Source organism: Montipora capricornis, chromosome 8 (genome assembly GCF_036669925.1).
Source record: "Montipora capricornis isolate CH-2021 chromosome 8, ASM3666992v2, whole genome shotgun sequence".
In the NCBI taxonomy this organism is placed as follows: domain Eukaryota; kingdom Metazoa; phylum Cnidaria; class Anthozoa; order Scleractinia; family Acroporidae; genus Montipora; species Montipora capricornis.
In genome coordinates, this window is record NC_090890.1 from 28,080,874 (window position 1) to 28,103,373 (window position 22,500).

General features: G+C 37.9%; 3 protein-coding genes across 13 annotated transcripts in view; 1 reads left to right on the forward strand and 2 right to left on the reverse strand.

Moving 5' to 3' along the window:
• Positions 1-22,500, reverse strand: part of LOC138060786 (forkhead box protein N3-like) — a 234,556-nt gene that overhangs the window by 182,774 nt on the left and 29,282 nt on the right. The window lies entirely within an intron of this gene.
• LOC138059016 (potassium voltage-gated channel protein Shal-like) overlaps positions 1-22,500 on the forward strand; it is a 50,197-nt gene that overhangs the window by 26,661 nt on the left and 1,036 nt on the right. For 5 of the 8 annotated variants that reach the window (XM_068904500.1, XM_068904498.1, XM_068904501.1 and 2 more), the window contains 3 exons: positions 13,336-13,639; positions 16,183-17,085; positions 19,330-19,438. In XM_068904500.1, the coding sequence (XP_068760601.1) occupies positions 13,386-13,639; positions 16,183-17,085; positions 19,330-19,438 (1,266 nt within the window). In that variant the 5' untranslated portion in view covers positions 13,336-13,385. Of the gene's footprint in view, positions 1-1,579; positions 1,731-8,537; positions 8,758-12,638; positions 12,745-13,335; positions 13,640-16,182; positions 17,086-19,329; positions 19,439-22,500 lie in introns of those variants that run through there. The other 3 variants (XM_068904502.1, XM_068904504.1, XM_068904503.1) reach the window with 3 other exon arrangements.
• LOC138059018 (beta-4C adrenergic receptor-like) overlaps positions 1-22,500 on the reverse strand; it is a 38,839-nt gene that overhangs the window by 11,207 nt on the left and 5,132 nt on the right. The window contains exons 1-3 of one of the 4 annotated variants that reach the window (XM_068904511.1): positions 11,331-11,486; positions 9,823-9,920; positions 1,701-1,928 (exon numbers count right to left, since the gene is read on the reverse strand). The gene's annotated coding sequence lies outside the window, so the exon portion shown is untranslated. Of the gene's footprint in view, positions 1-1,700; positions 1,929-9,822; positions 9,921-11,330; positions 11,487-22,500 lie in introns of those variants that run through there. The other 3 variants (XM_068904509.1, XM_068904510.1, XM_068904508.1) reach the window with 3 other exon arrangements.

Consider the following 22,500-nt stretch of genomic DNA (forward strand, 5'->3'; position numbering starts at 1 on the left):
TTTAATATGGACGTTTCGGCCTTCGGCCTTCTTCAGACGTGGAACTCGACTTATTTACAGGTAAAAAGGTAAAAAGATAAAAAAAGGATTTTTAGCTTTTTTATCTTTTTACCTTTTTACCTGTAAATACACACTTATCTACAAATTCACATTGAAGCACTGTATCCTTTTTGGATCCTTCTACTGGGAGCTCATCGTTTGGTTTACCACATTTGACACCAACTTACTCAGGGATTACCTTAAAGTATTGAATTTTCAAATGGTACTGATTTCGGAAAAAAAAACGAACGTGCGAGTTCATTATACTAGTCTCAGGTGACATATACGTCGTCCATATTGTTAATGCATTACACACTGCTTATGAAATGAGCAAGTGGAGCTTCAAATGTTTTGAAATTTTCCAATCGCAGGTCACGGCAAATAATTTGGAAGACCAATAGCACAATAAAGTGTTCTAGCAAAATGTTTAGATTAAAACGAGCACTGCATACTGTTCCACTGCATACCGTAATTCATTTGCAAGTTCTTTCCGTCGAAGCAGCGTGCAGGACGCATGTGATCTGAACCAAGTTTAATTAACTGAGTGGCACGGCACCTTCGATTCCCCTTTTATCCAGTCTTCGAACAACCCGAGCCACAATCATGGACAAAACTCGTTGGGAAAATGTGACGCTCTAATTGTCTGTCTAATAAAGATTAAATTCTTCTTACTTTTCCCCCTCCAAAGGCTTGCACAGTATTTTGCATCACATTATCAACATTAATATAGGAAGGGGGGAAGAAGTTATATATTTTGTCAGTGGGTGCCAAATGATGCTTAAAATAGAATTTTTCCCAAGAGTTTTGTCCAAGATTGCAGGTGTTCATAAGTTCGAATCTGTGAAGGAGCACTCGAATTTTGTAAGTATTTCGGATTCACTTGTGGTAAATAAAAGCGAGCGGGAAATTTACTTATGTCTCCTATACAACAATTGCTAGAATGTAGCTTGAAATTATGGTTGTTCCTAAATTATTGCTCCGTTACTAAACCGAAACAAAAACAGTGCATTTGAAATCGTTACATTTTTCATGAGGAGTACCATCAATGTTTACAAAGCAAAGCCAGGATCAGTAAATACAAAGAATACAATTTTATTAAAGCAAGAAAGAAGGTAAACAAAAGCAGCAATATTTCCATTCAAACTACGAAAGAGAAGTGGACTATAAACCATGCATAATACAATAATATCAAACATTTCGCCTTGATACCGCTTGCTGCACCAAGACAGCACGCGTAGTCAATTTATTTCAAGCACTTTTAAGCTGATTTCGCACGCAAAGTTCATTTCACTAAGCGAGCGCCAACCACTCTCCCTGGACCCTTTGGGTACAAGATAGGAGCGACGGTACAATTTAAAAGAAAAGAACAGAAGAAATGCACAACAAAATATATCCTGTCCTTCTTACCGTCTTAATATGTAAATCTGCGGTATTTCCACAGAGAACCGGTGGTTTTCTCCCCAATAGTTACAACTTCCTTGTTGCTAACGAAGTTTATATAATTGAAACCACCGAAAAACATAAGCTTTCTTTTTAACAGCTTCAAGTCCAAATTATGCTCCTGTCCTCAACGATATTTAAAGAGACAGGTTTCAGCTGACGAGTCGAGTTAACTATCTAAAATATCTGATGGCTCTTTCCCAGAGAAACTGAAGTCTTACCTGATCTCACGACCCAATCTTCGACTCGAGGTTTGTCTTTCCTTCTATTTTGTCACTATTAGTCAGAGAACGTGCTATCCTTTTAGTTAACTTTGTTGAGTAGCTTTTCCAACCCCAATTAAGAGTAAAACGAACGCCTCTAAACACAAAGTTTGCCAGATATAGAGAATGTGATAATAGGATCACCTGCGTGCACGGTGTTGTGCCAGATCTAGACATCAAATTGATCTAAAAAAGCGACATTAAAGATAAGATATTATTTCATCATGCAGCTGGAAACTGAATCAAATTGTTGTGAAACACAAGAAAAACATTGTACCTAAAAAACGTGTAGTTGATCGCTTTTATTGTATTTTTCTCTTTGTTGAATGTTATTGAATTTAGTGAGTTGCTTTGCATTAGATCTAAGACCGTGTTAGGTTTTGCTTCAACAAGTCGCAAAAATAACATATTTCCATGATATGTTTACGGAATCAGATTCGTATTATTCCAGTACTTCAAGGTATAATGCAATGAATTGTCAGGTAAATAAAGAGAGAAACAATAAATAAATAAAATACTTTGCCAAAAACCCACATTATCAAAACTAATTTTTTTTGTTTACATTAATATTCGATCCAGTCGGTATTTTACAAGCAAGTTTTTTTCAGAATTTACGAATGAGCTTTGTTTGCGCAATACCGCAAAATCTCATGGCTTTTACCCCATTTCGTTTTAGTCCTCTTCTGTTCATTAAAATTGGCCAGTTTGCCAGACGTTTTGATTCGTTGAACGGAATTGTCATTTGGCGGAGTCGTGGTCACGTGACGACTCAAACACGGGATTTCTTGCGACCGCTTTCTTTTTTCTCCTTGTAAGGAGATTGGTTAGTTTACTATTCAAACCATACAGAATTACATGTCCACAGTAACTTTTGTTTTTCGATGCAGGGTTTAGTTGTTGTTTTTTTTAATTGAGAGTTGCTGTCAAATTAAGTTTTCTAATGCAGAGCATTGATATCCCCAATATAGATATTATAGATATCAACAAATAGGATTCTAAGTGTTTGTGGGTAGAAATCAAATCTAACCTGTTCATAATTGTTTTTCCGAGCAATTTCAGCCACTGTTCGGTGGAGATAGATAACTGCGCAAATTTGTAATCGGAGAGTTTTCACCAAGTCGTTGTTACCTTTGCTAAGTATGAATTATACTTTGCGTTGGATTGATGGAAAATGCCCATGCGATGTAAAAAAGAAAAGTGTTAAACTTCCCCTAGTTCCGGAACGACGGACCCAATTTATTTGCCATCTAATTTTTTTTCTCTATCTTATTCAATGGTTAAGTGCGTTCAGCTTTCCAGGAGCGAAATACTAGATTTTAACAAACTACGGTTTTCATGCATGCATTCATGCGGAAAGCCATAAGTCAGCAAACCAACAATGCGATTGTGCACAGATGTTTTCGGGTTTTCGTAATGTCAAGAGAAAACGAGAGCTTCCGATTCGGCCCTTGGGAAAAGTGAAGTTCAATTAGATATTTTTGGATGAAACAGAAGCGGAAGTGCGTTACCAAGGACGTTCGCATGGGTAATGAGCACAATCGATCACAAGAAATCAAAACCGTATTACACAATGCAATGTGCAATCTTGTATCGGCATCATTTGAAGAACGAGGCATATAACAATACACACCATTCATACGCAAATAACTGGCTGGGTAGTCTGCAATTTCTTAATTGTCCAATAATTGCTTGAAACATAGATCGAATGCATAAATGGCGGCCAAAAATGTATTCTTTTGTTTATGTGCTAATTAACTCACTAGCCTCGTTTCCATGTACAAAATACAAAAGGAATGTTGCTTGAAAGCGAGGCTAATGAGTCTAATTAGCACATAAACAAAAGAATACATTTTTGGCCTCCATTTATGCATTCGGTCTATAGGTCATCACTTTGGCAATACAATGGTTTTCTCTGAAAATACATGATGATTCGTTTAGATAGATCACGGAGAAGTAAGCGTTTACGCCAAACTTCCGAAAAGTTGGGTTTAAAGTTAAATAACGGTAAGGAACGTTTTTCCGAAGTCCCTTCATAGTTGGGGACGCGTGGAGAAAGTCCCCTGGGAACGAGTTTCTCCTTCCGTTTGCAACAATTTTTGAGGCCTCAAAAGTTTCACAGCTAGCAAACTTCGTCCAGCTGATCGGTGTATTTGGAAAATCTTTTACTTCCGAGATCAGTAGCTCACTACGTTGCGAAAATGTCACGCGATGATTATTTTAGTCCTAGCAGTGGAGCAGCACAATAGGCCATTTCCGAGTTCAAGTCTGCCTCCTCGTCAAAGCGAGTCTAAGTGCAAAGTTTTTGTGATGGTAATTAGTTATACTTTACATATGAATGAAAACCTATTTTCATAACAAAAACTTCGCACTTAGACTCGCTTTGAAGATGAGGCTGGCAAGAACTCGGAAATGGCCGATTGTCGCTTGAGACAAGTTTAATGGCCTATAGCTTGCTACCGAGACTCTCTTACAGCTCAGTGGTAAAGCATCCAAACTAGTAATCAGAAGACCGTGGCTACGACTCCTGCAAGGGCACCTCGGGTGCCATCCGTTTGGACAAAAATACCGGTTCGAATTTCCGAAATTTCCAGCCGTCAAAGGGAACGGAAAATTCTCGGTAATTCCGACATTTCGGAAAAAATGGTCAACTTCGGGAGGTTACCCAAAATTCTCGAAATGAACGATTCGAAAATTACTCGGTTCCATTTAATTCTAGACTGAAATATCCCAAATGGATCGCGCCCCAAGAAATTTTGCGGAATTTCCGATATTTCGGAAAAATGGAAAAAAAATTTTTGAAATGAACGTTTCGGAAAGGACTGTACCATTTGATTCTAGACCGAAAATTTCGGAAGTTTTGCCCAAATGGATCGCGCCTCTCGCTTGATGAGAATGTCTTCCGCACAGCTCCGGGCCAACCATACCAATCTTCCAGGGAATTCTTATATAATTGTGCCACAGAAATATAGAATCTCTACGTGACAAAATGATTGCATGATGTTCAGTACGCATGCGCAACTGAACAATAAGTGGGAAAAAACCTTGGATTGCCAAGTCACGTGATCAGCTGAATTGTCCCGTGGCCGGCATGGACATATTAGAGAGCTTTAGATTCTACGACGAGGACGAGAACGAGTACGAAATTTGACTGTCCGTTTCAAATTTAAGAAAGTTTTTTTACCGAAAATACATAGAAGATTTATAACCCGGACGATTAATCTTACTCTTTGTCAGCAGTGTAGGTTGCTCAGTTATTCTTACCGCTGGTAACTGAGCCTTTTTGCTAATCGAAAAATGCCAAAACTGCAACCGTGTTGTTGACTTGTTGTGACACGACAACATTTTTGCAAAACCTCGTACTAAAATGACGACCGTATCACGTTTTTCCCGCCAAAATGACGCTGGTTTGCGCGCACTTACTATTGTTCTATAATAAAATCTCGTAGTCGTAGTCGTTCTCGTCCTAGAGATCTGAACATGTCTAAAGCTCTCTAGTATGTACATGTAAGACGCAAAACGTGTGCAAACTTAATGACATGCATTCAAATTTTGTAAAAGGCACAGCTTTCAAACTCAGCGGAATGCTGTCAAACACAATAAGCTCCTCGTTCACTTAATAAAAATGGCTGATACTTAAATAAAATTGAGACAAATATAACAAAAATGTTTCTCACTTAACAATATGAACAGCTTAAAAACTTTTTAAAATGGTTACAGCCCTAATAAAGTTTGTAACTTGTTTATATTGTTAAGTGAGAAACAATTTTATTATACATGTATTTGTTTCAATTTTATTAAAGTATGTCATTTTATTACGTTTTCGAGCAGTTTATTGTGTTTGGTAGCATTCCTTTAAGTTTGTAAGCTCTGTCAATTATAAAATTTGTATTTCTTTTTTATGTCCGTGTATCCGTGTTCGCCATTAGGGAATTTAAGATCGACAACGGCGACGGTCGACGAAAACGTCACCTCAAAATATAACTCTCCTTTATCATAAGTCTTTCGCGATTATTCAGTCTCTTTCACGTCCTACAATGTGGGCAAAGTATCCTAAAAATGAATTGGTACGAGCGTTTTCAGAGTTAAAATAGAGAATGAAAGATTCTCTGTTGCATGCTCACGTTGTCGTCAAACCTTCAAATTTGGTGATTTCACGTCGTCGTTATGCAGAGGACTGCTAAGATACTTGCTAAAATCCGTGCTGCACGTGCAGCACGATTATTTATGCTCTTTTAACCAATGATATTATTGCTTTGTGGCGTTGTCGTAGTCGTAGCCGTCGTCGTTTCTTAAATTCCCTATTAATAATTTGTATGCCAGTTTTTTAAAACTTCCATACAAACAAACTTTAAAACGTTTGTACGCCTTGTAATGTTTTCGTTATATGTGTATTTAATCCATTTCCTGGTTAATGATCTCTTTACAATATTCCATACGAATTACCACTTCACTCGACGGTTTCAGGCCTTAAGCATGGTTGAAATCTAATACTCAATACTCTGAAAACTGAACACTCGAAGCGATCCGGCGAAAACCTGCAATCATGACCTCCCTCCCTACTTATCATCCTGGAGACGAAGGGCATGATACATTTCCTGCACGGATCGCATGTGAAAAAGCCAAAATTTGGCTTTTTTGTCTGATTGGCCGAGAAACAAAAGAGCTCTTGGAGCCTCGCTCCGATTGGTTACAGAAATGCAAATCATACTAAAGTAAAATCAGTTAACATCTGATCATAATGTAGCCACCGAGAGATGTTTATGATCTGTTTACAGCTGCTGTTGCTTCGACTTCAGATTTTTTTCAAAAATATTTAAAGGAAGAGCAGAGAGAATGCATCCAAAGAATGGTTTGTCTGAAAGAAGACATTGCAGTTGTACTTCCTACGGGATTTAAAGTCCCGAACATTCTAGAAAAAATGCATCGTTCCACTTCCACCGACTCGAAAATGTTTGAAGTTGTGGAAAGTCCTTTGGAATATATTCGGAAGCAATAAGTTGTGAATCAAAAAAGAGCCGAATCGGACTTAGTGCTGCCACAATCGTGGAATCAGCCGAGCTTGGCAAAGAAATTAGACAATGTTTACGGAAGCGCTGAACAATGGCTTTAAGTGACACTTACAAAATAGTAGCTGCGTAGCTGCTCCTGAAAAACTATAATTTCTTAAAATCTATTTTCCTCGGAGAAATTTGCATCTTTTATTGGCATCTTTGACTTAAATATTCGAGTTTAAATACAGTTTATTGTACTGTTATTGCGCATGATAACATGAAGGATTCGGCTTTTTCTGTGATTTTATCTCGAAATTCTTTGTTCCTTGATGGTTTAACGACGGTACCGACTAATTCAAAGGTATTTTTGCCCCGGTTTATCAGGTTTATGATTATGCGGGAAATGTAGATCTTAACAAGTGTTATTAAAATCGAAAAAGACAATTAGGGGTAACCACGCATTTTTCAAAGATAATTCAAGAACAATATTTGTAAAAAGCTTTAAAATACAGAGCCATGTATGGCGTTCTTTCTCAAATTGAAGCTTAATTATCTATGAAATGCCCCCAATTTTCTTTTTGGACACCAATAGTACTTACTAAGATCTACTTTCTCTGCATAATTTTAAACCGCGCAAAAAATATTCCTGTATTAGGAAGCATCACCGATAGGAAATCCGAGTATCTTGAGATGCGCAGAACGTATGTGCGATAACAATAGTAGGCACAGTCCTTAATTAAACATGAAAACTGCAACAAATGTCAAGAGGTATTTGCTGAAATACTAGTAGCTTTGATTGTAGGGATAAAGCCTGACTTCGCACACATTCCAGCTAGAGTCCTATTTTGTTTTCGTCGTCTTTCCTTGAACCGCAACGTGCAGGTAATTTCCGGTGAAATTTTTGATTGGCTCACACTTACAGCATGACACAGCATACGCAAGATGAGATCAATTTTGACAGGTGGGCGGCAGTCGACTCGATAAGAAATTGTATCAGGCGTACCTTGTCGCGTCCTAAAGAAAAGTACGCCTTATCGCAGGTTAATCCGACGATCGATTAACACTCAGGCTAGAAAGTCCTTCTTTTTCCGGTGACCTTCTTCCCGCCACACGTAATACGTAATTTATGCTAATGTATGTCAACTCTATTTCTGACACGCCTCTCAATAAACTTCGGGTGCCATTAATTAACTTTGCGTCTGCTTGTTCTCTATTGAGTTTGTCTGCAACTTATTAAGTTTGCAGGCGTTTTGTTTCCATACCGGCCACGATAAAAACTTCTCAGCATAGCTCATTAAGTTTCTAACCTTCACGGACATTTTGGGCAGCTCTTATCAAATAATTTAATGGTATTGTTTTTATTGTAGCTGACAAAACCGAGAGAAGAAATAGGTTTTTTTTTTGCAACTAATTAAAACTGATAAGAAAGACATAGGACGATTACGTTTTTTTATTGATGAAAGAAAACATTTCTTTATTACTCGAAAGTTAATTCGCTTCTGATATCGATATGAGTTTTGTTTTTTATTACCAATATTAATTTCTTCTCACTAAGATTTAGGATTTGAAATACTAACCAAAATTATTACATACACATTTCGCTCAAATCAATGAAAATAGCCATAATAACTAACGAGAGTGCCTATCAAATATTATTGTTTTGAAAAAAACTTTTACATCAATTCCTTTCATTGTGTTTGTCATTTTTTTAGTAAACCTGACGCGTTCTGGTTCACAACAGCAATCCACATGAATCGATCGAAATCGTCTTAACCAATCAAATTAGTCCGTACGTGATGAAAGTCTGGTGTTTTTTTCCCTACGGTATCATGAAGATTGCATATTCAACAAGACATTTCTGACGACAAGAATCATGACCAATTTTTTCCACGAGTGATTTCAAAAGCTTTATTCTCAGTTAACGTTCGAACTGACCTTCATAACACCTCTGGACCAAATATGACAGCCGCTGCCTGAAGAAACCTATTTTTATATTTGTGTCGCGGCTGCTCGAAACCAGAAAGGTAAATTCCGCAGTATTCGCTTTCATATCAACTCACGAGTCATTTTGTGGACTTCTTCGTTTTTTTGTACCTCATTTTCATGTTTCAACAAAGCTGTGCATAAACCTTTCGTTTTTTTCGCAAGAAAAAGTATTTGAAAGCAGGCAATTTTCTTCGGAATATCTTTGTGAAGCAGACACAATGCATATGCATAATTTTGTTTGTCATTCCATGCAATAATTGTGCGTAATACCTGCGAGGCAAGTAAGACTAATTGCCGTTTCGTGGCTACAGTTTATTAAACATAGTCTTGTTCACGAAGTCGACTGACCAATTGCAAAGTAAACTTTTGGCTTTCTGAGCTCCATTTTGCGAACTATAAATTGCCGGAAATTCAGAGCACAACTATGAAATTGATTAAACCAATAAGACCTCTATTTTTGGCAAATAAGCAATTAGCCTCACTTTCCGGGTAATTTTTTCACGATCGCTTATAGATATCTTTCGGTTTTTCATTCGTTTTCCTTGATTAGCAATATTCCTTTAGTTTATGATAATTTAAGAAAAGTTCGGCCATCAATTAAACAAAGTAAGGATTTTTTTCACATATACACTGTGCACGAAAACTATACCCAAATCTTCAAAGAAGTATTAATGGGAATTTTCTTTCTTATAAAATAAATTAGTTTCTACACTTCTATTTTGAAAACTCTTGTAGTATATGAGTGGATCGGAAAGCCCTCTTTGCCAGCAGTTGGTTTTGTAGGCTAGAAAATAAGATCAATTCCGATTCTTTAGCAGATTATGTAACTACAGCAACGGAAGCGATCTTCAAGCTGGAATTTACCAGCTTAATAGTCAGTTGATTTTCGTAATGTAAATATATTATTTTTCAGTTAAATCGATTATACCGTTTCCTTCCAACAACGTGAAAAAGAAAACATCTTTAGGCTTCTTTTGTAGGCGGTAATGGTGAAATGCGCAAATGCTGGGTGATGAAGAAAACGAGCTTGTGTGAGATTTGCTGTGTCAGTTTGTGTCATTCAACATAAAGGTGACAATATAAGGTGTAAACCACCTACTTACCACAATACGTGTGGGCTATCTTCGACGTGTCGTTGGTCTTGAGCTCTTTGTAACACCTGGCCTGACTTTTGCTTCGGATGCTACGTGCAACTATATATCTACGTCAGAAAACGAAACGGATACCTAGCATTACTATTATTATTCACAGAAGTGGAAGTGGATAGTATTTATTACCATATGCTAAAAAGGTGGATAGCGTTGAACGCGTGCATGAGCTGACTGGCTTCTCAAACTCCGGATATCCTTTGCTATTCACCTCCGAGCCAAGCTACCCAATGAGAATGCTCGGAAAGCACTATTCATTTACGTGGTGTATACTAAATGAGTTATTCTTAATATGTAGGAAAAAGCACGTAGGAAAAAGTTCAGTGCCTTGGAAGAAGGCAGCTGCGTTCAATCCTCTATTGGCAAGAGGACTTTTTAAAATATCTACTGTAGTTTTTTTTTGTTTTACCGCCTGCAAGAAATACCCTTGGAACCTCACCCTATGCTAATGATTTCAAAAAAAAAACAAAAGTCTCTAATGTAATTACTATGTCTTCGCTTCAGCTTAATTCTTTTTTCCTGTAGATTGCGTTTCACTTCGCCGAAGCTGTAAAAGCTATAGGAGCGTTTACGCAGCTACAAGCGAACGAATTCGCGTGCGTACGACATAAACAACACGTGATCGAGATTACGACATTTGAATATGTCAAGGTTTTCACGTCACGCCATCGCCGGCATGTTGGAGGACGAAAACAAAAGATCTCTCATTGGCTCCTTTTGTTCGTCCGCCAGCAATTCTACATTGTAACATTGTTATCTGTATCTTCAGAGATTAGCTACAAACCATCTATATTAGCCAGGCGGAATTTTAATTTTAATCTCCCTTTCAAAGAATTAAAAAATACACAAAGGATTTCTGTTTAGCAAAACAGACAGGTGCAAGCAACGCGATAATCCAATCAGACAATTTGAAGAACATACTCTGGCTGAATTTCAGTTAACAACTGAGTTAATAAAGGTAAAAGATCCAACAGGACAAACAACTCACATACTTAAGGACGTCTCTTCACATCAACAACGCAATTGTCTTACTACACGACACCGCACTGCAGAACAACTCAGTTTGTAGTCGAACCTAATTAAAAGCCTTTTACACAAGCACAAAACTTAGCACGGCACGCCAAATTAGCGGTACGGTACCAACATTTGTAGTGCCGAGCACAGCCCCTGAGATGTGCTCAGCACCGGCCCTATAATTCCTGGGAGACGTGCCTAATATTCCGCCTATTTGTTCTTTTTACTCAATTGCAACTTAAAAATCTACATTGCCGGCCCGGAAAAACATAACGGGATCGAAATTTTGGAGCGCTGTGTCAGATTTTTTGTGCTTGTAGTGTGCTAAAGCGGGCTTTAGAATACCACACTATTTTATAATAACGTCAATAGCAACAAAGCATACATTTGGCAGGAACTGCACTTTAAAAAGATGATCATTTTAGAAAAATCCAACTGTATCTACTTACATTGACAATATTACATCTTTGAAAGCTTTATACGAAGATTGTTTGCATTGGGTTGACAACCTCTAACCTCTTTGCTTGTATTCGGCTAGCTTTATAGGTGGTTGCAACCGAACTCTAGAGACACGCAGATAACAGTGATGTAATGCACAATTGCTGGTGGACGAACAAAAACAGCTAATGAGAGATCTTTTGTTTTCGGTAAAGACTTGTTTCCATATCTAAAAGTGCCCTTGGACGTGAGGGGCCTGGAACAACCCAAACCCATACAAAAATGCTAACCTTAGGCCTAAACATTATCTAAAGCATATTGTTTAGGCCTAAGGTTAACATTTTTGTGAAGGTTTCCAGGTGATCTGGTGACGCCGTATCCCACAACCGCGCGCGGCCTTAGGTGTTGTTTCCAAACTCCCCGCAGTATTTTCATCGCCGAAAGTCAATGCAACACATCATTCCGTGTCTACCACATTTCCTGTTACTGAATGAATATTCAAGTAGACCCGACGAGATGTAACCTCGCTTCTGCCATATTAAATTCGAAAATAAGGCCGTGCGCGGTTGTGGGATACGGCGTTAAATTTTTTCTCCCCAGTCCTCCGAGCTACGTCACCAGATCACCTACCCCCTACCGCCACCCCAGGCCCCTCACGTCCAAGGCCACTTCGAGATATGGAAACAAGTTTCGTCCACCAACATGACGTCACGGCTATGACGTCACGTGAAAACCACCTATCATGCCTACAGTAGCTTGAGAATAACACCAAGCATGCTGGGTTATTTCTATTTGAAAATTTCTAGCTTATTATTAACCAATCCAATGCATTATTTTATCTTGATCTTCACTGATGAACTGGGAAACGTGCTTACTAGTTATCATTTCAAATTCCGTATTCGATAATTATAAAGAAAATTTCCTGGGGAGCTACCTTTAAGGTTACGAAAGAGCAGGAATAAATATTTAAGGCTCAAACTATAAGCGATTTTGCAGTCCCCTTGTTTGATAGAAGCCGCAAACTCTTCATCAACTACTAAATGACTATTATGTTGGTTGGTGCCGCTGTGTGGTGCGGTAATTTATTGCACGTAAACATGAATACATTTGCAAAGTACCGAAGTCACGAAAAACGAGAATTAAAACATGCATCCAACAGACATTTTACTTATTTTTGTAATGTTACGTTACCTTCAATAAATCATCTTACTGTATAGCGATTGCCGTCCCATTTTTAAAACACGACTGCAAACGTTTTAAAATTGGCAGATGTTGCGGAAGTATTAATAATTGTTCTCTTTATGAATACATTTTAACAGATGGCACTGTTACCAGTTCCCCTTAAAGCAGTTAAGTTTAACCAAGCTTCAAATGGGGAAGAGGACCCGACAAGGGAAGTTGTAAAAAGCTTCCAGCTGAGATTCGGTACGATTTGGTGGCCAGTTTCGTTTATGTTTTGAGACCAAAGCGACCGAATCATTTCCTCTGCATTCGATTTTGTTTAAAATTTCAGTCTACTTGTATTTTCTGTAGTTCAGAGCAACTCTAGCTTTCTCTGCCAAAGTCAACCCTTTAGAGTTATGATGTTACTTTTTAAGACAGCAAATATTATTTACCTTATACTATAATCTTAAAAACGTGTTTGAAATCCTGTCGATTATTCTCGAACGAATTATATGTTGTTTATAACTTTTATAGGCATGGAATATCATCTACAACCTCAAACTGCTAAGATAATCTGTTAAGTAGCTGAGAAATCAGGAGACAAAAAGCAGGTTGGAGGCCATAAAGCTAAATTCAGACGGAAAATATATCAATGCCATGAGCGATAACATCGCTGGATCTGCATGTCGGAACTGTTAGGGCGGTCCGTGACTTGAATAATTGATATGTGTCGTAAATTGCAAATTAACGGAAAGCTAAGTATGGCTTTAAACATTCGTTGAAATAAAAACAAGCCGGCTGGAGTCAACAAAGCCATTATAAATTGGTGGTTGACATCTGTTCATCCCACAGGTTGATGTTCAGGAGCACGAAGATTCTCTCACTCTGCCAGCACTTTAAATATGATCAAGAAAAAGGAAGAAGAGAGAAATGACTCGATTTGGTCACTGGATAGTACTTCTTTTCAACGACCGCGCAAGCGAATTTTCTTTAAGGTTGGTGGTACGTTATTCGAGACTTGGGAACATAACTTTGACAATCATCCCGGCACACTGCTTGGCAGTCCGGAGAAAGAACTGTTCTACGATCCAGGAACGAAGACTTATGTTTTTGACCGAGACCCCCAGATGTTTCGACACATACTTAACTACTACAGGTAGGCTATGGTTATTTTGTCAGTGTTCCGAGACATTTGTTCCTCGACGCTTAAAAATACTCGTGTAATTTTATGAGCGAATATCATCACGCTTGTCACTTAAAAGCCTGTAACTCGGTATTGCTAAATAGCTTCAAATACGACCAACAATACCTATATATTTCACACCCCCAAGTAACTCCTTTCATGGGTTAAACACAAATATTTTAATCGAGGCAAAGAAGTATAAATGTAATTGCATATAGATGTAAAATGCATACAAATGTCACCAGACTAAAAAACGTTTTACAGTTAAACAGGCTCCCTCTCAGTTGGGGGGAGCGGGATAGACAAATTGCCTCACAATTATAATTGAAGCCAATTAATATTGAAGCCAATTAATATTGAATTTAGTTTGGTCCGTAAAAACAGATAATAGTAAAACTAAAACTAAAATATTCAACTGTATGCCGTATATAACAGTTTCTATTGAAATTCCAGGTTTTTTCATGTTTTCTAGTTAACGCAAGCAAAAACGCGAAATTACGTAGGTGATTACTTGAAAAATATGGTCACCTCGACAAGACGGCTTGCGGCCGTTTTGACAAAAAACACTTAGATGATTATCGCGTAATAGTCACCTTAAGGGTAACCAATCAGCGCAGAGAATTTTCAATAACCACCTTCGTAATTATACTGATTAAATATATGATGACAAACTCTTCTTTTTGTAAATTTAACAATTGCTTTTTTATTTATGTAAATAATGATGGAGTTATAGATTGTAATTTTAGTTACGTTTAATATTTTGTTAATTCTTCAGTGGACCTTTCAGATGCACCTGCGTTTTTGGAATAAAAACTTTTTAGCTCCTAGGACGTTACGTGGGTAAAGAAATCGATCAATCGATTGGTTGATTTAATAGCCGATCACAATTGCTCCTCAAAGTCGGGAGACTGAAAACAATTCCATATCAAATAGAATCGTACAAGAGAAACATTTCTTTCATTTATAAACAACAATATATTGCCAACCTCTTTCGCGTGAAGCACCTGTCATTTCTTTTAATGTCAATGACATATGTCAATCACATTCTTTTAAACCCAGTTTCATTTTATGACAATGAGCCTATTTTTGACACTGACTTAATTTAAGATAAAAACAAAAAGTATGGAATCTAGAGGAATATTTATGGCCGGATTTTGGAGAGGGCGGAAACAACGCAAATCGTGTTGATTCTAAGGTAAATATTTTGTCATCTTCAAGGATTAATTTAAACGTAAAAATTTCTCGCTCCTTCTTCAGCCAATCCGAAGTACAACTACAGCCAATAACGATTTTTTTTCTTTTTTCTTTGTCACGTTTGGCGCGGCATGCTTTTACTTTGGGATGTTAAGGTGATTCCTCAGTATTGCACTGCGCATCCCGAACTTGGCATACGGTGTGTCAATAATTATAAATTGGTCAAATTTGTAACATTGGAAATATGCGTTAGTCGATTATACACGCTGAAACAGTTCTCTAAACACGTGAGAGAAGTTGTGAATGACCATAATTCTTTGCGAATAAGCGCGCGCTTTCCGAGAACATGGCGAATTTTGTTGTTTCGATCTACGATAATCGAGATAGACAGCTACGATGGTGTTTTACTCTTAAACGAGGACGGTGACCTATATGTTTTATTTTAATAATTTTTGCGTACAACTTATCCCCTTTAAAACAAAAAAAAATTTTAAAAAAATTTATCGGAAGGAAAAAAAAGATGTAGCTAAAAACGTACACAAAGCCCCTTACTCAGGGATGTAAATTATGATCTTAAAAACAACGACTCGAGGAACGTTTCGAGTCGACGTCGTTTTAAGTTGAGTGATTTTTCCATGAACTATACAAAGACAGTGTCCCATATGCTCTAAACTTTCTACCTATCAGTTGTTTTTTCAAATGTTACTTTTAAAACCCTCTCGTTTAGCTACCGCAAAATGTACCCTGAGCCGAAGTAATAACGCGCGTGATTAGTATCAGTACAGACATCAATGAGGTAATATTGGCCCATTATATCTCTTAAGCAAACATGGTGACATAACTTTTTTATTTTAGTTCTCAAAACAGGGATTAGTAGGGAACATTCAGGGAAAGTGTCAAGAAAATCGTTCGACCACTTTTTTTTTCTGAGGAATCACCTTAAGGCCTGATTTTACTATTTTCGCCTGTTTTCTAATTAACCATAGTAGTAACTGTGGGTTTTCACACCACTATACGTAGAGCGCTTATGAACTGAGAGTGGAAAAGTCATAACGCGATTTCTTTGGGCTTTGTGATTGGTTCAAAATGTTGCGCATGGATAAAAGCAAATTTTCCCGCTTTTAGAATTGGCTGCTTGTATGTGCTTCAAGCTCTGATTGGTTCATTTGATTTACTGCAGCCGTTGTCATTGGCTAACGTATTTACAATCATGCCTTTTAGCCTTACGACACTGAATCGAAAACCACATCGACATATTCAAGCAAAACTGACTGTTACAGCATGTTGTAACACGAGTTTTTTAAATCCTTATTTTTTCACAGACTTGGAAGGTTACACTTCTCAAATGAATACTGCGCTGACGATTTTCGCGACGAGCTGTCATTCTTTCGTATTTCTATCAACGCCGTTTCAAACTGCTGTTGGGACGATTACAGACAACCCAAAAAAATAAGGATGGACAAAATTTTCAAGTTGGAGGATCCACACGTGAAATTAGTGGCAGATGACAGGTGCTGGCCCCTTAGAAAAATATGGAACACACTCGAAAACCCAAGCGAGACGTCTCTTGGAAGGGCGTGGTACTATTTTTCGGGGCTTATGATTGCATTAAGTATCGTTTGCACTGTTGCCGAATCAACGCCTCCGCCTTGTGATGATAAATATCTCTGTAAACATCACACTTGTGGAAGGAATCTGTCCCAGAAGGGCAAAGAGAATGATTCGTGTGATGAAATCAATGCATTCATGAACGAAAGAGTTTTCCTTTATTTTGTACTTGAAAGTATCTGTGTTGCAATATTTACTTTTGAATATCTTCTGCGATTTATAACCGCGCCCAGTCGTTGCCAATACGTGAAAGAGTTCATGAGCATCATCGACCTGTTGTCAATATTACCTTACTATGTTGGGCTAACGTTGGAGCACTTACTCCAAACTTCAGTGGACAGCCTCAATACGCTAGTATTGCTGAGAGTATTACGGGTGTTTCGGGTTTTCAAGTTTACTCGACACTCCACCCGGTTAAGAAGTCTTCTATTTGCGATTAGACGTTCAGCTTCTGAACTGGGTTTTATCCTATTTAGTTTCTCGCTCGGGGTGGTGTTATTCTCAAGCATTTTGTTCTATGCGGAGCAACCAAGTTATCTCAAATCGAACGGTACAAACCCGTTTGAAAGCATTCCAGCCACCATGTGGTATTCTGTCATTACCATGACCACAACTGGGTATGTATAACAAATCAATAGGGACCTTTAGATTATACGACGAGGACGAGAACGAGTACGAGTTTTGACTGCCCGTTTTTTGCGAAAATACTAAGGAAATTTATGACCCGTACGCTTAATCTTACTCTTTGTTAGCAGTATAGGTTGCTCAGTTATTCTTATTGCTGGTAACTGAGCCCTTTTGCTCATCAAAAAAAGCCAAAACTGCTACCGTGTTGTTGACTTGTTTTGATTCGACGACATTTTTTCAAAACCTCGTACTAAAATGACGACGGCATCAAGTTTTTCCCGCCAAAATGACGATGGTTTGCGCGCGCTCACTGTTCATATGAGAAAATCTCGTACTCGTAGTCGTTCTCGTACTAGAATCTAAAGCTCTCTATTTATTAAGTACGGATCGACTGACTCACTGATTGACTGACTGACAAGCCAAAGGGACTGCTGACTGAGGTACGATGTACTGTTAAAAATCAAACACGGTTCGCAACCTTTTTTTTAACGGTTTCATAAACATTTCACAGAAAGCATGTTCCTTGGGAGTCCAATCAAAGGTTCAAAATGTGAAGGGAAGATATTAGCACATACTGAGGAAAAACAAGCCGGGCCTCATTGCTATTCTTTATATAACGAATTCTAATGAGGAGTGTTTTATCGGCAGACAACCCTTAAGGCCGGTTTACACGGTACGATTCGTTGGCCCGATTTATCAGCCCGACGGCTGAGCAAATCTTGCGTGTATTTTGACGGCCGATGAACGACCGAAGCTTGAACATCGAGCAGGATTTTGAAGTTGCAGAGCCGTGTAAATGTAATGATTTTTGGCACGATGCTATTGTAGCAAAATTATCGACTTTTTACGTACCCAAGGCTAGGAGGCGAGCGACCTTTGGAAGTGGGTAAAATTTGGAAGCTGCAAGCCTTGTCTTTTAATTGTATGTGACGACGCGTCGGATCTGAAGGGGAAATCGAAGCGTTTCAAAAACCCATCAAATCACTCAGGACAACGCAGAAAATAGTGGGTGAGTGAACTTTATTTATCTGGCCGTCCATAAAATGAATTTTCGAAAAGAAACATCGCGATTTATGGTATATTTTCCTCGATCAGTTGAATCGGCCGTTACAACTGTCTCAAAATAAGGTGACGTCAAGCGCTCTCGCATTCTTAGGGTTGTCTGCCTATGGTTTTAACTCGTGCACGTGACGTTTTATCGATGTTTGATAGGCGGTTAACCTCAAGAATTATTAATGAGGTTTTGAAGGATTTATTGAATATGATTAATGCTAAAATGGAGTGACAGACCAATACGCTGATAGGCAGACGACAAATCATCTATCAAATACGAACCGATTGACTAACTGACAAGCCGACTGAATTATGATAATTACGACAAGCTCACTGAATTATGATAATTATGATGATTCATTGAAAATATAATGATTGGTTTTAAAATTGACAGACAGACTAATGGACTAACAGATTTAAGCAATAGAGGACGTTTTTCGTGTTTCCATAGCCTCATCTAAACACTCGGGGGAGTTGGGAGAATTGAGACAATTATGCAAACCCGATACGCAGTCGAGGGTTTGCATAACGGTCGAGAATTCTCCCAACTCCCCCGAGTGTTTAGATGAGGCTATGGAAACACGGAAAAGAGTCCTCCATCGCTTTTATAAAATATTTCCTCAAAGATAATTCGACAAATGAAGGAAAATGCTGGTTTTTTAATCTCTTGATTGAAACAGCTTTTCTTGATACACGCTCATATTTCCTACCAGACAATCAAAACGCGCGTCTGACAATACATAACCAACCAAACTTCGTGTGATGTCACAGCCGTGTTTCCATACTGTCATCTAAACACATCTGTGGACCAATGAGAGTGAGCGTACTATCCTATTGACTGACTGACTGACAGACCGAAGGGAATAGCTGTCTACAAGTAATGATGAATTTATTGAAAATAATAATTGACTGACAAAGAGAAAGCCAGATAAAAAATCACCTATTAAATATAACCTGCGATCAGGCTCTATGTTAGTTTCGCGTGGTACGTACTGTGGAGTTCACGAAACAAAAAACAGGGCGAAGCTAAAAATGGGCCTAATTTGCTGCCTGCCGTACTAATTGACTATCTCATTGTCCGAATGACTTATTGAATGGATCATTCATAGTTTGATCGATCGATTGCTTGATTGATTTATCGACTGATGGCAGTAATCTGACAATTTGTTCGTTCTCTTCAGATACGGCGACATGGTACCGCACACCGTTATCGGTAAACTAATAGGAAGTGTTGGTTGTATTGTTGGTGTCTTGATGATCGCTTTACCTGTTCCTGTAATACAGAAAAAGGTGAGATAACCATTCTCTGTTTGGGCGACTTTCATATGACCTTGAAAACTAAACGTAAAAACAGAACATAAAAAAAATGCAAAACATGCATTTAATTGGCTTTTTGAACAAAAACAAACGAGCGCGAATCAGTTTTCATCGGCTTGGCGAACGCGGATGTAAACAATGTCGTTTCGTTTTGACGTTATTTGATGTGCAGTAATGTGATTGGGCAATCGAACTGTTTACTGCCCATATTAGGAGTTTCCTTGGCCGGAATATGGAGAAGCTTTGTTTAATCTTGCCAAACATTGGGCTGTGAAAAAAAATTGCGAACACTTTTTGAAAGTCATACGAAAGTTGCTCTTTTCTCTTTTCTAGAATAAATGTTCTGAATTAATCCCTTCATACCAATGTGAAATAACATTTGTCGATTTCAGTGCAGTGAAACATTCTAGTTAGCGTAAATGGTGTTTTCAGTGATGTTGGCCCATTTAGGTTTTTAAATTTCATTTTACAAGTTTTCTTAAGAAAAAGCTACACTGAGTCAGTGCTGGTAGATGTGGTCTACTATTAAAAAAATTTTCGTTTTTTCTAGTGCAAATGCAGCACTTCTAGGGAATATAACCTCATTTTCGTTATTTGTAGAAGTTGTAGCTTTGCCTCTATTTGATAAACAGAATGATTTGAGATCTTTTTTCTGTATTCTTGGCCTTGTTTGTTTCTTTTTTTTTTTTCTTAAATTTAATTTTCTTTCACAAAATACTTACATACAACACTTCACTTATTTGCTTATTTAGATACAAACATACATCACAAAAACCCTACATGAGACCTACGGACTACATATAATACTTCTTTTAGATTACTCTCAGTTGCATGATAACTTACACAAAATGACTTGTAGGAACTTTAGTACACACTATTTTCACACTATCTTCTATCTTGCATAAACCTTACATAATATACATACTCACGAGCACATACACACATATATTTATAATTTAAAGTCCTGAAAACTGAAGTCTAAACGGCCTCATATTTTCTTTTCGTATTAATACGTAATTGTAACGTTTAACTTCCACGTAAAATGTTTAGAACAAACCTACAATTATTTTCATTGTCTAGTATTGGTATGAAAATATGGAATGGTATCCCCTTTGAACTTCGCCAGCTTAGAAATGCACCCTTAAAAGTAAATTGAACGACTTGCTTCTAAAGTTTCTTTAAGTTGAGGAGGTGAATGTTGCATGATATTCGCTTCATTTGAAGCTATGATCCTCGCAGTTATGAACGCAATTTTTGCAATTGCGTAAAGAAGCCTGAAAATTTCAGGACTCAAACCCCGTTAAGTCCTGAATTTTTCAGGCTTCTTTACGCAGTTGCAAAAATTGCGTTCATAACTGCGAGGATCATAGCTTCACTTGATTTCATATCCGCAGTTCATATATGATCCATTTCATATATCATTTCATCTATATGCGCTTCATTGATCTTTCAAAGTATATGGCTTTTCTTTAACAAGTTACCTAAAATGTCTCAGACTATTCAGTTTTAGAACCTCTTTCTCTCGTATGTACGAGGCATTTGTTTGTGTAATTCTTGTCAATTTCCAAGTGTTTTTCTGTTTATTTTGTCGCGAGAGCCAGTAATATTGGCACAATTTAGTCGAAGTGTTCCGCCTAGAATAGCTATATGCTAACTGTGGGCTATCATGGTCTTGTTTGTACGTGCTTTGTTTATCAGTCGTAACCATTACAAAATTCTCGAATAGGATTGTTTATCAACAGCCCTGATTTCATAATGGTAATTGTAATAGCTGCTTTCTGGATAACTCGAGAAAGGAAAGGAAAGGTTATTTTCCCTAATGAAAACTACCCATTCTAAATTGAATTTTACTATTAAAGACAGTTTGTCGGCATATCGTCTTTCATAGTCAAGCAATTTAACATACCGGTAGTTAAAAAGAAAAAGAGTTCTCTTGGGGGTGTAATAAAGACGCATTGTCTTCGAGTATTGTTGTTGTAGTATTTGCGCATCGTTTTCGAGTGATACCTGCCGATTAAAAATGCATGATAAAATAACAGGTTTGTTGTATCACTCAAGAAGGCTATGCAAGAGAGAAACGAAAAGTCTTGGTTAGGGAAGCATCGAGTAACCAATTCCATTCCAGAACGATTTAGCGAAAGGACATTCCCCAAAAGGGTGTAAAAGAGATTCTGGGCGGCTTGCCTTACAAAAAGTACACTGATCATTTGGAGTGTCAATTCTGAATAAGAAAAATCGTTGGTTGTTAAATTTATGTGTAGAAGTTGAAACTGAAATATCCGTGGTTTAGCCATTGGTGCATAGAAAGGCCACGGTGTAAGACTTGCAGTCTGCAAACCATTTCCTGGCTCTCATATGTTGGAAACTAATTTACAGAAATCTTGGGAGGTCAAAAGGATTTTGGTGTCAGTTGTAGCACTTCTCGTTGGCGGACAATAGTTTTTGCGTTTTAGATTCGAAATGGCGCAGACCACGCTATAATATTGGAGAAAATGAAATTGGTTTGTTATGTAGTAGTAGTAATAGTAATAGTAACTGAGTGGAGTACAATTCAGGGAGTAAGCGGGCAAGCGTGATTACTCACTGGATTGTACGACTCGAAGTCCTATTACTATTAATCGTAAGGCCATCCCCTTTCTTTTTTTCGTTTATCGTCGAATGCGTTTCCTGAAATTGGGTCGGTCGGTCGGTCGGTCGGATTGGAAAAAAAAAGCCTAAAAACTAAAACACCCTTTTGTGTAAAAAAGTTAAAATTACATTCAATCTGGTTTGCCAACAGTGGGAAAACAGAAAGGAAGACCCCATCCAAGTGCACGTGATTGACGCGCGAATGACGTAGGTGTCCAATTACAGGTATTGGATACCTGTAATTGGACAACCACAGGCGCGCACAGAACCAATCATATTCGAGAATGTTGTAAAAGAATTTTGTAATAGATTATACGTATAGAGCGGTTTTCAATTGAGTGTCGAAAGTAATTAGCGAATTCCTTTGGCTTTGCATTGCTTAACTCAGTGATTGGTTCAAAGTTCTC